The sequence below is a fragment of the Lolium rigidum genome, chromosome 3, assembly GCF_022539505.1.
Source record: "Lolium rigidum isolate FL_2022 chromosome 3, APGP_CSIRO_Lrig_0.1, whole genome shotgun sequence".
Classification (NCBI taxonomy): domain Eukaryota; kingdom Viridiplantae; phylum Streptophyta; class Magnoliopsida; order Poales; family Poaceae; genus Lolium; species Lolium rigidum.
This window is the reverse complement of record NC_061510.1, coordinates 53360392-53375813: the sequence shown is the minus strand read 5'-3', so window position 1 is coordinate 53375813 and position 15422 is coordinate 53360392. Positions and strand designations below refer to the sequence as shown.

The window sequence follows — 15422 nt, the reverse complement described above, 5'->3', positions numbered from 1 at the left end:
AAAGACTCCTAGAAGGGTAAAAGTGACACTAAATGAGGTAATATGTATCACAAATACGTAACTATAGGGTAAAATGTGAAATTCACTATTTTTCTTGATACAAAAGTATCTACACACGAAAAAAAATCTAGATAATACCATGCAACAATATTTAAGTGGACGAAGGGAGTATTACACTAACATAATATAAGTTTTACACTATAAAAATTATAACATTAAAAGTACACCATCTGAACTTTCTAATGATATATATTTTATAATATATATCTTATAATACGTTGGTTAAATTAGCGATCTAAAAATACGTGCGAGTTCTATAAATCGGGACGGAGGTAGTAGTACGATCATCAACTTCTTTCTAGATGGACACACTCAATAAATTAGATGCAGTAGCGCAGCGCAACACGCCTGTGACTATCTTGTCACAGTACATAATGACAAGATGATCATGTAGGAACGCGTACGTACGTGTGGACATCTTTTAGCTCTAGGTTTAGCTGAGTACATGGAAAAGTCAGCTTCGTTTATCTGCCCCTGGGTACATGACGATAAGATGGGCCATGCACGACGTGGACAACCAACTGCCATGGATTATACTCAGCCATAGGAGTCTACCACTTTTCAGTCTCCAAGTGCAGAAGTACTTATCCAAACAACAATTAGATTACGTTAAGATAGCCCAGGGCCAGGGGCCAGGTACCAGAAGAGGCAGAGAGAACAGTGTAGTCGCAGTAGAAACAAAAATTACCTTGCCATTCCGTAAACAAAAAAGATTACCGCTGCGGGCCTGATGATGTTACGGACGGGACAGGAGTGCAAGACAAGAAGAGGAAGGAGACAAACTGGAAGCACAGTCGCGAATTCTCGGTGCGGCACCCCTGTTCCCGCCACGTGGCACCAGATAGGCCCGCACGTCCATGAATCCACCGTGATCCGTTACGATTGCAAGCGTGCATCGCAGTGAAAATGACAACTTTTTCACCCTCAAGGTAACTTCTAGTCATGTAAAAAAAGTACTGGTAGAGGTGAGTTGAGAAGAAAAATCGAGTACTGGTACATGCTAGAGTACAGCACTACGCTCTCGGCAGTCGCCGCACACGGCACACAGGCCGGCGCCATTCTTGGAGTAAAATCGACGCGGTAAAAATACAGACAAGAAAAATAAAACACGGAGCATGCGTACGTGTCGTACGTACGTGAGCAGAGCTACTCCCTCCGTTTCCTTCTTCTTCTCCCTCTACCTACTACCGTACTCCGGCAGCCGCTAGAATCGCGCGAGCGCGCGGCGGAGCACCTGGGCGAGGAGGCTGGGGGCGCTGAGGTGGGGCAGGTGGCCCTCCGTGGCCAGCGGCTCGATGGTGGTGCGCCCGCCCAGGTGGGCCTTGAGGTAGGCCGCCACCGACGCCGGCACGGAGACGTCGCGGGTGGTCTGCACCACCACGCAGGGCGCCTGCACCATGCCCAGCACGCCGCGGAGGTCCGTCTTGAAGACGCTCTGGCACACGTGCAGCGAGATGTCGGGCCGCATGTTGAACAGCGTGCGGCTGAACTCCTGCACCGCCGCCGGCACGTCCGCGCCCACCGCCAGCGGCGCGTACCCGGTCGCCCACGCCGCGTAGTTGGCCGACATCGCGTCGAACACCTGCTGGATCTCCTCCAGCTCGAAACCGCCGTGGTAGTCGCTGTCGTTCAGGAACCTGCAGCACCTCCGTTTAATTTGGATCGTCCGGTGGTGTGAAAGAAAGAACTACTGCTACTACGGCGCCAAACCAACCTTGGCGAGCAGCCGATGAGGACGAGCTTGGCGAAGAGGTCGGGGCGGCGGATGGCGGCGAGGATGCCGATCATGGCGGAGACGGAGTGGCCGACGAGGGCGCAGCGCGGGATGCGGAGCGCGTCCAGGATGGCCAGCAGGTCGTCCACGTACGCGTCCAGCCCGTTGTAGCGCCGGAAGTCGAAGTGGTCCGGGTTCACGCTGCCGGCGCACACCAGGTCGTAGAGCACCACGCGGTGGTCGCGGGTCAGGTACGGCAGGACGCGGCTCCACGCCGACTGGTCCGTGCCGAACCCGTGGGACAGCACCACCACGCGCTCGCCGCTGCCCACCACTCGCACGTTCAGGATCTGCAGCAGCTTCGCGCCGGTGGGCGCGCCACCGCCAACCATCTTCTTCTTCTCGCCGGAGCCGGACGCAGGGGGCGAGCTGCTGCTGCTGGGGCTGAGCGTGTTCGTCGACCGGAGCATGAGACAGACTAGCGAGGGATGCCGGGTTCCTTGGCTTTGCACAGCACAGGGGCGTGCCGCTCTTTATATACTGGCACAAGGGCAGACCATGGTGGTGGTGGTCTTGCCTCGAGCTCTCCCTCTATCTCTCTCCCTGCTTCTCTCGCTGATTTGATTTGGGATCTCTATCTATCTCCCTCCTCTGCTTTATTCCCCTCTCTCCCTCTCACTCTGCTTCCCTCTGATTTCTTTGGTTTGGTTTGAGTTCTGTTTTGTTTCCGTTCTGCTCCTCGAGGTGTGATGATGTGCCCAATTATCCAACCCACACCGGATAAAAAGAAACAAGTGGCACCTATAATTTTAGGTGCTAGGTTTTGTTTTTTATTCATTTCGTTTCTTGCGTGCGTGACAAACCAGTAGCATAGCGCCAGAGGTGACAGTATGTGTCACTGTGGAAAATTACATTGACTACCTGCGGTGCTTAACATCGCTGTCTTCTTTATTGCCCGTATATAAGAGCAAGACTACAGTTGTATGCACATAACACTGTGATTTTTGGTACTAACTTAGTTATAAAATAAGTTTCTATCTACATATATTTTTGTTATAGAAGATATATCCATATATACAGAAAGTTGAGACATTTTTATTTTAAAATAAAGGGATACTACATTAATGTTAGTGCCGAGCTCTTGGTTATTAGTAAAGTGATGATAAATTTTGTAATTCTTCGATTAAGTTCTTTATTTTTTTCCTATTTCCAGTGGTTGAATATTGAAGTTACGTGTCTTCAACAAGTTACATCTTCTTGCAAAGTGGTCCTGACTTAGTTTGAGCCACTTGTTTGTGAAAGTAAATAAGGGATCATTTGATTTGTAGGATTCTCAAAATGCAGAAACATGAGAATCGCATGACTGAATCAGGGCTAGTCCCGCGGTTTCAGGGGCCAGGGCAAAACTAGAATTTGGGGCCTCTTAGCATAAACAAATGTTTTTAAAAAAATGCTATCCAAGGTATTTTAATATATTATGTCTTAAAAAACTAGAATTCGAGTCACTGAATTGGCATGTCCATCTGAATTCTATAGAATTTGAAAACTATAGGATTTTGAATCAAGTAGTGTTAGATTGCATAGGAAAACAAAACAAAAAATGTTGGAGTGCATGGAAATTTTCCTTTAAACTAGAGTGCAAAGGAATTCTTTGAAGGATTTCCCAAGGATTGTATTCCTTTGAATGAAAAGATGGTAGTATGAAAAATCATAAGGATTCGAATCCTACAAAAATCCTACACGTTTCCTTTGAATCAAACAAGCTTTTTTTATTTACATAAATACAGTAGGAAAAGGCTCGCTACTGTGTCATTTTCTATTAATAATGGATGGGATATTTACAATGGTAGAACTTATTACACACTCATAGAGTTTCAATCCAGGATTGCATCCCTTCTTTAAGACTAGGCTTAGCTCTATGCATTGTAAGAGTAAAAGTGGCTTTAAATCTGCTAATACATCTTTGAACATTGGAAATATTTGCATTGAAAATAGCATCATTTTGTTGGTCCCATATGCTCCAGCATCCAGCATCATAATTTCCATGAAAAATTCCAATGACATTCTCTGTTTTGCTTCATCTATCATCTGGTATATGTTCATATCCACATTTCATTCTAGTCCAAAACAGAAGAAACAAATATCACCAGAAACTCTGACTAAAAGTGCACTCAAAGAAGATGTGCATATTTGTTTCTTCTGGGCAAGCAGCACAAAGAATGCACTCAGAGAATTCATCATAGAAATTCTTGTGCTTCATCATCTCCTGTGTATTAATCTATCATTAAGTAGTAGCCAAGCAAAGAATTTGTGCCTTGGTATACTGCATGCTTTCCATATTGCAGATATACTGTTTGGAGTTTCATGATTGCCAATAAGCTCTCGGTATACCTTCTTTGTGGAAAAATTACTTCCCCAGTTAAAAGACCAAATGTCATGCTCATCTGTGATACTTAAATCCAAGAATTCCTATTCCAGATTATGGAGCTCCTCATGTGCAACAGTACTAAATGGGTTCTTCGATTCATTGAAAGGATATAGGAGAAATATAGGGATAGGAAATTTTCCTATGACAACAATATGCTCCATTTTTTTATTCAAATGAATGAAGATAGGCAAGCGAGCGAATTAAAGAAATTATATGCTCCATCTTTTTTTCCACATCCGCATACAGAACGAACAAGGTAGGAGCCATAATGTGCATGGTAATGATCAATATGTTTAACCTTGACTTGCCTATGCATATTTGGTATGATGTGTTATTTCCTATTCCTATGAATCGGACACCAAATTTTGCAAGACTTTCATATTTTGAAAATCCATTGTTTTGCACATTGTAGCATATCATTTTTGTGTTTATCATATTCCTACTATTTGAAATTATGTGAATCACCTACATCAGTTATGTTTGTATAATTCGTATAGTTCACCCCTAAAGGAAAATTTGGGTCTATGTTCAACGAAAAAATTATCAAGAGCAAGCAAAAGTATTTTGTTTCCATTAACCCTACAGTCGCATATGAAACGAACAAAGGGAGAAATTTAGCAACACTTTTCACGCAAGAAGAAGATAATCTCCAGCATGTTTCCATTGTAAACATAGAATTCCCAGAGTGATCCCCGCTGCTGGGTAGCTCAAACATTAAACCCATAATGTATTAATTTATTTGTTGAGCTAGTACTATATTTTTTCTCCACTAATTAAATCCTGAAAGCATCAGATCAAATCGTTCCTTGTACGTGAACCAACAAACAGAATACAGATACCGATACACAGATCAGGCGAGATAAGGTAGTAGTAGTACCATGATTCCCGTGCAAGACCCACTCACCAGTCACGATGCTCACCCAGCTTTCCGCTTAAATTTTCTTCGCTTCGTCAATTTCTACTGCACTTTATTTACCGCGTGATTCTTCTATGCAGTCTGGAACCGTGGTACGTGCACGAGTGGCATGAGGAGGACAGAAGAATTCACGGCGGGCTCGGTACGGCACCTTGAGCGAACGCAGCATCGGAAAACGGCTTCCCGCTGCGAATTTCGGCTCGCAAGTGGCTCAGCCTATCTTCAGTCTCGTCCTCCAAAGCGTCCCCAAAAATCACGCCGAATTGAATGTTCGGGTATGTGTTTCGTTCGTGTCGCGTTTGGGGACGCCGCTCCCCAGCCGTGTCTCACAAACGCCGCCCCTAAACATTAAAAAACTTTTTTTTTATTTTTTTGCATTTTTATTTCAATAAAGAGAAGTAATATTCCACAAACTAATACATAATTGGGAACGTGGTTTACACGAAGACACAATTTGGAACATGGTTTTCCACAAACTAATATATAGTTTGAACCATGGTGGACACAAATATAAAATTTGGCAAAAAAACTAAACCTAACTAGGCCGTGCATCGAAGGTTTCATGTGTTCGCTGTTAAGAAAGAACACTCGAGGGCACACCCAGTCACCCAAACTGGAAAATCCAGCGGAAGATGGTGCCCTTGTTGGTTCTACCGATGACGAACATCCAGAAACCTCCGTGCACATATTCGCTGCGAAGAAACAACACTCTTCATCAGTCGTCCTCCTCGTCGGTGCTATCGCCGTGGTAGTCTCGACGGCAGCGCATCTCGTCGAAGACCTTGACGCTCATGTCCCTGTCGCCAAAGTAGGAGAACAGGAGGATGAAGCCGGCTTTGAGGCTGTGGTGGCGCGCGAACTTCTCCCAGCCGATGTGGAGGTACATCTTGCCGCGCGCGTCGTAGTTCACGTCGACGATCCACCGGTAGTAGCCGCATGAAGCCTCCCGCAGATGCTTCGTGCCCGGGCGATCGTCGCCGGCGACGTACTCGGCGAAGGAGTCCGGCAGCCTCTGGATGCCGCGTGGGTCGCCCTTGAGGACGAGGACGAACTCGAACAGCACGCCCGGCTCCACGTCCATCTCCGAAGATGAAGACGACGGCGTGGCAGGTGACGGTGAGCGTGCAGCTCTGCCGCGGCCACGACCGCGAGCTCGGCCTCCGCCTCTCCCAGCCATGGCGTCGACTCTTGTTGAGATGGTGGCGGCTAGGGTTGGGGAGAGAGGCGCTAGGGTTGTGTGTGTGAGAGGGACGGTGAGAGGCGGCCCTTTTTATAGGCCGGAGGGAGGCGGGGGAGCGGTGGCGCTCATTAACGCCGGCACGTAGAGCTAGGCGCGACGAGACGCGTCGATGCGCCTCTGCGGGAACTGCATCGTTGATGCGCCTCTGCGGGAACTGCACCGTCGCTGCGCGCCAATAACTTCCGTCGCGAGGTAGGCGACGGTTAGGTTAAAATTTATTGTGCCACTGACGCGTCGGTCTCGCGTCGCTTCGCCTCGCTTTTCGTTGTGTCCGGCGTCCCCGGTGCGTCCCCTGTGGGCGGGGACGGGCTCGGAGCGCCGGGCACCGTATCGAGACGCGCCGGATAAAAAACGAGTTTAGGGACCCGGCTGGACGCGTTTTTTTTATCCGACGAGCCCGAAATAGCTTTGGGGGATGTTTTGGGAACGCCTCTCAAGAGTAGTCGAGCTGGTGGTGGAAAGAGGGAAAGCCGCTTTTTTTCGCGCGCGAAGCCGTGAACGGTGAACCTCTTGGCCAGGTGCGCCGGACCAGTCGCGGTTCGCTAGCCGGAAGTTGAAGAAGGCAATCCTGGCTGGCGATCCTGTCTCGGTCGGTGGACGATTCTTGATTCGGTGGAGCCTAGAGGAGACGATCGACGGATCGAGGCCACGAGTTTGCCCTCTGCATTGTTTCATGCTCTACACATGCTTGGTGGTGCCCGTGTGCACGTCACAGCATCTCCAGCAGTAGGCCTTACAACACGGCTTCTAAGAGCTTCCCTCAAACGGCCCTTCCAAAAGGTTCGGGGTATGCTGGACTAAAAGTTCTCTACTTCTTTTTTTTTTTTGAAAAAACTTTAGTAATTTGTCGATCAAGATTTTTAAATATCATTCACTCGATGTAACATATCATCAAGTCATCAAAAAGCCACCGCGGACATGTTGTTACACGACTCGGTTTTGATGATCTTTGTCGTTGACGCCGCCGGTAAAAGTAATGCATGCTCGATAAGATGATAAACTGCAGGAAACAGGAAACATGACGCGCTTGTCAAATATCAAGACAACCTCCAGTGTCTTCAATTCTCCTATATGAATAATGAATAACTCAACCTAGAAAGTGAGTCTCTTGAATCAAGACAACAAAGCTTTTAAGAAACTCTAAAGATAGCTCATTAAAGTGATAGTCCAAGGCGGTGCTAATAGTCTATACCAACATACTACCTCCGTTTCAAGAAATAAGGCGCACACGTATTTCAAGACGAACTTTGACCATAAAAATTGAGCAAAAAGATCTTAATTATATTATATGTATATAATATCGTTGGATTCATATTAAAAAGCACTTTTTAATGATGCTAATTTCATAAAAACAATCTTTATCTATTTGAAGTAATTCTTGGTCAAACAAAAAGCTCGAAAAACGAGAATGCCTTATTCCTTGAAACGGAGGTAGTAGAAGATGCCCTCGCTGTAAAAAACAAGTAAAAAACAATCAGCAGTCTTCCACCTTTTATTGATTTCCCTCCATTTTGTTACCATTTTATCCATAATCAGGATTAGGATGTCATTTTGTTACCATGTCCAATAGGGGCTATTATAACTTTAGATCAATAAAACACCCTTAACAAAGACATTGAGTGAACTAATAAAATTTTCACTTTAGGTACTTCTGGTTCTGGACTGGCCTGGCCTGAATTAACAATGAAAAGTGATAATAGCACCACGCATACACAATTTTATCCCACATATGCATACTGGCTATCAACTTGACAGGCGGGTTCAAATTAAGCCATAGTGTATTAGGTGGCGCCACTTTTGGCAAACCACGTTGTCAAAGGGCACTTTTGGTACATGCATTTGAGTCGCGTGGCGGTGGTGCCTGCCCCCGACGGTGAGCTTAGGGGTTAGCACGACAGAGCCGGTTGGAGCTGAAACGATGGCGCGCCGCGAGTGACCATGACCGGCGAGGTTCGTTGGGATGAACAGGTGAGAGCTTGCGTAGACCCAAAACTTCCAAATTGTAACACTCAATATGGAATCTGTACATAGAGGAGCAATTGTAAATGAATTTTTGTGCTTCCGTTAAGTTTCAGTTTCAGAAAAACAAACCAATTTAATCCAACCCATAATCCATCTGCAGTTCCAAATTCGCTAACTTTTTCCCCTACATTGATTGCACACCATCTTCTTCATCCAAATTGGCTTTCCGAACTTGCATGGGCACCATGGTGACACAAATCAGGCACCATGCATAATTTTTTTTATTCAGATACCGAGTTCCAACACCAGGGCGACACAAACCCAAGGGGAAATCGAAAGAAATTGCATTCTCGTACTGTTCTAATGTGAAATCAACCATAATAGACAACCAAATCGATCTACTTCTTTGCATATCATCATGGCGCAAACCCTACCCAACCGCGAAGACAACATGGGAGAGAAAACAGAGGAGAGGGGCAGATTTGTCAACGTATCATAGTCTGCGTCGGGAGTGAAGAATGGCCGGAGGTGAGGGTCCGACGGCATCACAGTGGAATCAACATCGTCATCGCTGCCGGCGTGGAGGAGGAGCAGCCGACGTAGGCACCGAACTGATAGAGTGCTCAAGGTAGGAAAATGAAAATGGAATGGTCCGTCGAAGATTTGGACAAATAACAGTGTCTATTTACTGCAACCACTGATCTCATGATCCTCCAACTGGTACAACATAAATGCAGTAATATTTTTTTTGTTTTGCAAAATAACAGAACCAGCCAAGCCAGCGTGTCATCCACGTGTCCAATTCAGATTGTTCGGTTTAGATTTGCGCCCGTCTATTAAGTTGATGATCAAGTGCAACACATTTTGCAAGTATGTGGAGGAGTAAGCACGTGCAAGACAAGTTCGTGTGTGCGCGCTGCTATTATCTCCAAAGAAAATAGGATCAAGGTCAAAATCAGGTGAAGCTGGAGCCCGGCCGGACACCGTATCCTCGGATATGTCGTGTCCATCCAAACTGGGGTAAACCATATGCAGAGCTATCAAGCAAGTCGGTCCAACATGTAGCGCACCACGCTCGATCCATTGCACACGGACAAACGCACCACTGAACGTTGACGGTAACGGATCGATGACAAGAACAAGCGCCTTGTGAACTTGTCCCGGTCGGAGCCCACGTGAAGCCCAACGGGCGCGCGTCGCCGTCGATGAACACGACGACCTGATGGATAGCTCGCTCGCTCATTGGCTGTAAGAAGTCGCTAGCTAGCTCCACTGGACGATGCATATCGATCGTTCCCTGGCTGTGATCGAGCTTCTCTCGCCGGTTGTGGCACGGCGACGACGACGTGACCTACCTTGCTGCCTCCGCTGACGCCCTACCTCCGATCTGAGCTACCTTCCAAAGCCCAGCGACCAGACGCTCTCCATCATCCACACAACGGCACCACCAGCAGTCCAGCATGGCCAGCTATCGCCTCTCGTCACCATGAGAACCTGATGGACAGCGGAAATTTCATGTTGCTAATTTTGCAAATAATCACCAATCTCAATCCTTACTTAGGCTTTGTTTGGCACTAGAGTTTTTATGGGGATTAGTAGGAATAATTTTTACAGTATGTGAAATTCCTTAATCCATTAGGTAGAGGTAGAGTACTAGGGATTGATAAAATTACACTAAGATTAGTACCAAATATGCTTTTAGAAATAACTGAGAATTTGAAGTTTGGTGGGAATTATCCTCACTAATTTTCATAAAAACTCTATTGCCAAACAAAATCTTACTGGTATTTTAAATTTGCATCACGACCATCTTTTTCGGTTTACAAGCTCTTCTCACGCGAACAGGTGGGACTGATGTTTATTTGTGAATTCTGAGCACCTACAAAATGTAAAATACGGAGTGCAGATATCTTCTGTTTCTTAATAGATGGTCCCATTTTGCTGGTCTCACAGCGAGCCACGTCACCTCATTAAGAATCTCCACCTTCCACTCTTTCCAGCCGTATGCAACGTACGTTTTTTATGCCCTGACCGTCACGGCACGAGCCGAACGACGGCAGGAGGAGGAAGAAGATCGAGTGCTGCCTCCGTCGTGTGCGTGTGCGCTAGTGGGCCGGATGGGCTGCCTTTGGCTGGTCGGATCCGTTTCATTTTCTTTTTTCCTTTTCTATTTCTCTTTTCCTCGAGTCGACGCTGCAGTCGCTCGCCCTTCCTCCTGCCCGTTCGTGTTCCGTGTTGGTGTTCTCCGCCGCCGCCGTGACCTACAACTTAATGACCACAAAGGCACAAATCCTCTCGCTGCGACGTATTCCATTCTCGCCACAAATGCTTGTGAAACCGCTCCAATCATGCCCAGCGTTCATCAGCCATGATTGCCCCAAAAATACGCAAGAAATTTGTAGATTGAACTGACCAGGCGGCCTCTCCATGTATAAAAAGCTCCCCATGTTGGCATGGACATCCAGGACACAGGCCTGCTGGCGTCCATATCTGCCACAGGTCCCTGCTCTGGTAGTTGTCTATTTTCGATTCCGCTTCTCTGTTTATCAATCTGTTAGGTTGCTCTACGGCTCAAAAACTGCTTCGATGTTTTGTCTCCATCGATTTGGTTGAAGTTTTATTGAATTCTGTGTGCTGCTCACTCAAGTCTACCCCGATTTTACTGAAATCTCGCCAAAAGCAGGCTGATGGAATTTGGCCGGAAGTATTCATCTGAATTAGCAAAGACGAAAGGAGTTGAGATAAGGTGCTAAACTAATACTAATATTCTGGTGTTGTACTTACTACTAAGTTCTTACATTTGCCATCTCAACAGGTACAGAGTTTGATTAAAGATTGGAAGTGCATTCCTCTTCCGTTCTCTGCCTTAACGTCTGGTATATCATGGATTCCATGGCGTTGCATCTTCCTGGAAAATTACGTAATTTATGCATAGTTAAAGGTATGTAATAGATATTTTAGCTTGATTTGCTAATCATGGAAGCTTTTTTATTTTCTTAGTTATAAGTTTGTTTACTCTTTCAGAGATGTTAGTCCATGTATTATCATCTAGCTGCTGATCGTTGCAGGGATAGAGAAATATTATACTTTTTAGCAATACAAATGTGTTCCGTTCTTTCCGAAGAGAAACTATAACAGTATGCTTTCAGTTGTTCAACTTCCCAAAAACTTAATTCTATGTGCCACTTTAGATCATGTTTACAAAAAAATTGTTTTCTATCTATGTTGTTCAAGATTGTTTCTAAGTGATTGCTGTTGGTGGTTCATAATCCATTGCGATCAGATTGTATACTTCTTTGTTTCAAATGAGTATCCTCCAAGTGATCAGCATATGTTGTTTCATAATTAAGTCAGCATCTTTTTCATTTATTGTAGCTAAAGATATGTACTGGCTACCTCTACGGCTCAAAAACTGCTTCGATGTTTTGTCTCCATCGATTTGGTTGAAGTTTTATTGAATTCTGTGTGCTGCTCACTCAAGTCTACCCCGATTTTACTGAAATCTCGCCAAAAGCAGGCTGATGGAATTTGGCCGGAAGTATTCATCTGAATTAGCAAAGACGAAAGGAGTTGAGATAAGGTGCTAAACTAATACTAATATTCTGGTGTTGTACTTACTACTAAGTTCTTACATTTGCCATCTCAACAGGTACAGAGTTTGATTAAAGATTGGAAGTGCATTCCTCTTCTGTTCTCTGCCTTAACGTCTGGTATATCATGGATTCCATGGCGTTGCATCTTCCTGGAAAATTACGTAATTTATGCATAGTTAAAGGTATGTAATAGATATTTTAGCTTGATTTGCTAATCATGGAAGCTTTTTTATTTTCTTAGTTATAAGTTTGTTTAATCTTTCAGAGATGTTAGTCCATGTATTATCATCTAGCTGCTGATCGTTGCAGGGATAGAGAAATATTATACTTTTTAGCAATACAAATGTGTTCCGTTCTTTCTGAAGAGAAACTATAACAGTATGCTTTCAGTTGTTCAACTTCCCAAAAACTTAATTCTATGTGCCACTTTAGATCATGTTTACAAAAAAATTGTTTTCTATCTATGTTGTTCAAGATTGTTTCTAAGTGATTGCTGTTGGTGGTTCATAATCCATTGCGATCAGATTGTATACTTCTTTGTTTCAAATGAGTATCCTCCAAGTGATCAGCATATGTTGTTTCATAATTAAGTCAGCATCTTTTTCATTTATTGTAGCTAAAGATATGTACTGGCTACCTCATACGCTCAAGATTGCATGATCAGTTACATTCTTCAGTGCAGAGTTCTCATTTATATTATTATATTACAAATCCTTTCAGACTTGATATTGTATGCTTTGTTCCTTACCCATTATTTAAACACTTATTACTGCCTGTCAATCCTAATCATCTGTCAATCCTAATCATCTAGCAAACACTGTAGGTTTTCATTTTTGGTTTGCAGCCAAGTTTTGGAAGAGTAAATGAATTTTTCTGCCGGGGAACCTTTTTAGATGTTTTTGTAACTTAAGTCCTTCAACATGCATTCATGCAAGACTTCTATCCTTACTCAATTAAGTTGAAAAAAATGTTTAGCTTATGTTATTTCCTTCTAATCATATCAGCTCATGAGTTAACTATTCCATATCGGTGTGAGCAACATGGTGAGCATTGCCACCTAATAGAGCAAACAATTGCATCTTAAATATTATCCTCTATTTGGGTTTGGACCATTTATGTAGTGTCCTTCAATATATTTCAAGATAATTTCTTGCAAGGTTTTAACTTAAATATTGGATTTAACGAAAAATATTACAAGTCTACGCAGCAACGCGCGGGGTATCATCTAGTTAGATTGTTGCTAGTGAACAACAAAGTATGAAATTCCCCATACAAAAATCAATGTTCATATCTTGTACTATATCACAATTCTGTTTCTTTCGGAGCTTGAGCATGACCAGGTGGAATTTCTATTTATGAAACTCTTGTACTCCAAACGCGCCGCATCCATATACATGTACATCACATGCAAATACAAATACACAGGTCATTGTCACTGTCGGGATCTTACCCGTTTGTGGGCGATTGGACGGAGAACATAGAGATCTTACCGCAAGCTTTTGGCAGATTTACACACCGGCCTGCGAGTCCAACCACAGGGCGTGCAAGTGCAAACCGAATAAGTCGACGGGAAAGAAAGAAAGTAAGATCCCGTCGAGATATAGAGATCCCTCCCGGCTTCAACATGCGCAATGCACGCTCGCTCCTCCACATAAACCATAATATACTCAGGGCCCACAACCTTTTTATCTACATTTCTACTGAAAGCTACACATAGGTTGATCCTTCGGAATATAGCAAATGGAAGAACAATATCGTTTTCCGCAGAAAGAAGAATAAAAGAAAGAAAAAGAAAGAAAACAAATCAGGGGATAACAATGCATATATGCATGATCGAGGACATATGCATAGCTACAGATCGGAAAGAAGAAAAGAAAGTTCTATATGCTTAGATACAAAGGAAGTAGGCATATTACGTATTTACGTGTATACACGTAATGTCGTGAGAGTAATTCCTTGTAATTTATTTTGGTCCGAGCTATCTTGTCAAAACATTCTCTCCAATGAGAAGATTGCGGCAAAGGTTTTGCCTCATTTAAAAAAAATACACAAGTATTTTAGATTATTCCAACATAACGGCATAATCAAAGGCAATCAAAATCTATTCAATTATACGAACTGAGGTTTGCAAAAAAAAAAAAAAAAACTGTTTGGTTCTGCGGCATTGCTCCATGTACATTTAGAGATGCCTTTGCCAGCTGATTTGGATGAAGAGGACAAAGCCCTTTTAAGTGAACTCTTTTTCTTGGAAGAAATTAGAATAGCAGTGTTCTATCGGACAGGGTGTTTCTACACCCGGATGAATATGAACCATTTATTTGAAATGCATTTTAAATATATTTAAAAATGTTAAATAAATATTAAAAATATCTCGTGCATATCTTGACGTGTTACATGTTTGCAAAGTTGTTTCGGCAAAAACCGATATGTTTTGTGCCCTGTGTAAAAAAAGATAAATTTTGGTGCTAAAATAATCTATTTCTCGAGACATTCTCTTATCGTTTTTTTACGTAGGACACAAAAAACGTCGGTTTTATGTGAAACTTTACGCGCAAACATAGAACATGTCCCTCTACATGCGAAATTAATCAGTTTTGTTTTTGTGTTCTATGAAACATAACAAATATGGTTTCCCTATAGAGTTTTTGAATCAGTTTTGGGATTTAATTTAAATTGATCGTTGACTTTGTTTAATGATTTTTATGAGGGTAATATAGATATATAAAGTTTCAATTATGGTACTCCGTCTGATTCATATTAATTAACTCAACTTTGTCTATATACGAATGTATCTAGTCAATAAACACGTCTAGATATATTCATATCTAGACGAAGTTGAGTCAATTAATTTGGATCGAAGGGAATATTGTCATCTTGATACTTATGGGTCAGGGAGCTGACAAGCTACAAATGTATAGACCTATTTGTTTACTTCATGTAATTTTTAATTTTATACTAAAGTGTTAAATAATATAGCCATGTATGGCTGATAAAATCATTTCTAATATACAGTCAACTTTTATTAAAGGCATGTTTATGCTAGATAGTGTGACGATCTTACACGAACCCCTTACATCATATGCACAGGAAAAAGGAATCTGGTATTTTTTTCAAAGTCGGTTTTGAAAAAGCTTATGACAAGATCAACTGGAATTTCATGTTTTCAGTCTTAGATATGAAGTATTTTTGGAATAGTTTGTTAACAAGACCAAAGTTGTAGTTAACAACAATAAAGTTTTCATCATGGTTAATGATGTTCTTGTCCTTATTTTCAAACTAGGAAGGGCCTACAACATGGAGACCCTTTTTCAGCGCTTCTCTTTAATATCGCTGCTAAGTCCTATCCGTGTTGATTAGGAGGGCACAAGATAGTGGTTTGATTGCAGGTTTAGTAACTGATTTGATGGGTGATGGGATATAAATTATACATTATGTGGATCATCCTATCTTCAGGTTTGAAGATAATTTAGAGAGTGCCAGATATCTTAAATTTATTTTGTGTATCTTTG

General features: G+C 43.1%; 1 protein-coding gene across 1 annotated transcript; it reads right to left on the bottom strand.

Annotated features, from left to right (window-relative positions):
• Positions 1-1121: 1121 nt before the first annotated feature.
• On the bottom strand, positions 1122-2548 carry LOC124701612 (strigolactone esterase D14). The gene is made up of 2 exons (XM_047233705.1): positions 1775-2548; positions 1122-1697 (listed from the first exon to the last, which is right to left on the bottom strand). Exons 1-2 carry the CDS (start codon positions 2242-2244, stop codon positions 1265-1267), a joined length of 903 nt encoding a protein of 300 aa, XP_047089661.1. The 5' UTR covers positions 2245-2548; the 3' UTR covers positions 1122-1264.
• Positions 2549-15422: the final 12874 nt, after the last annotated feature.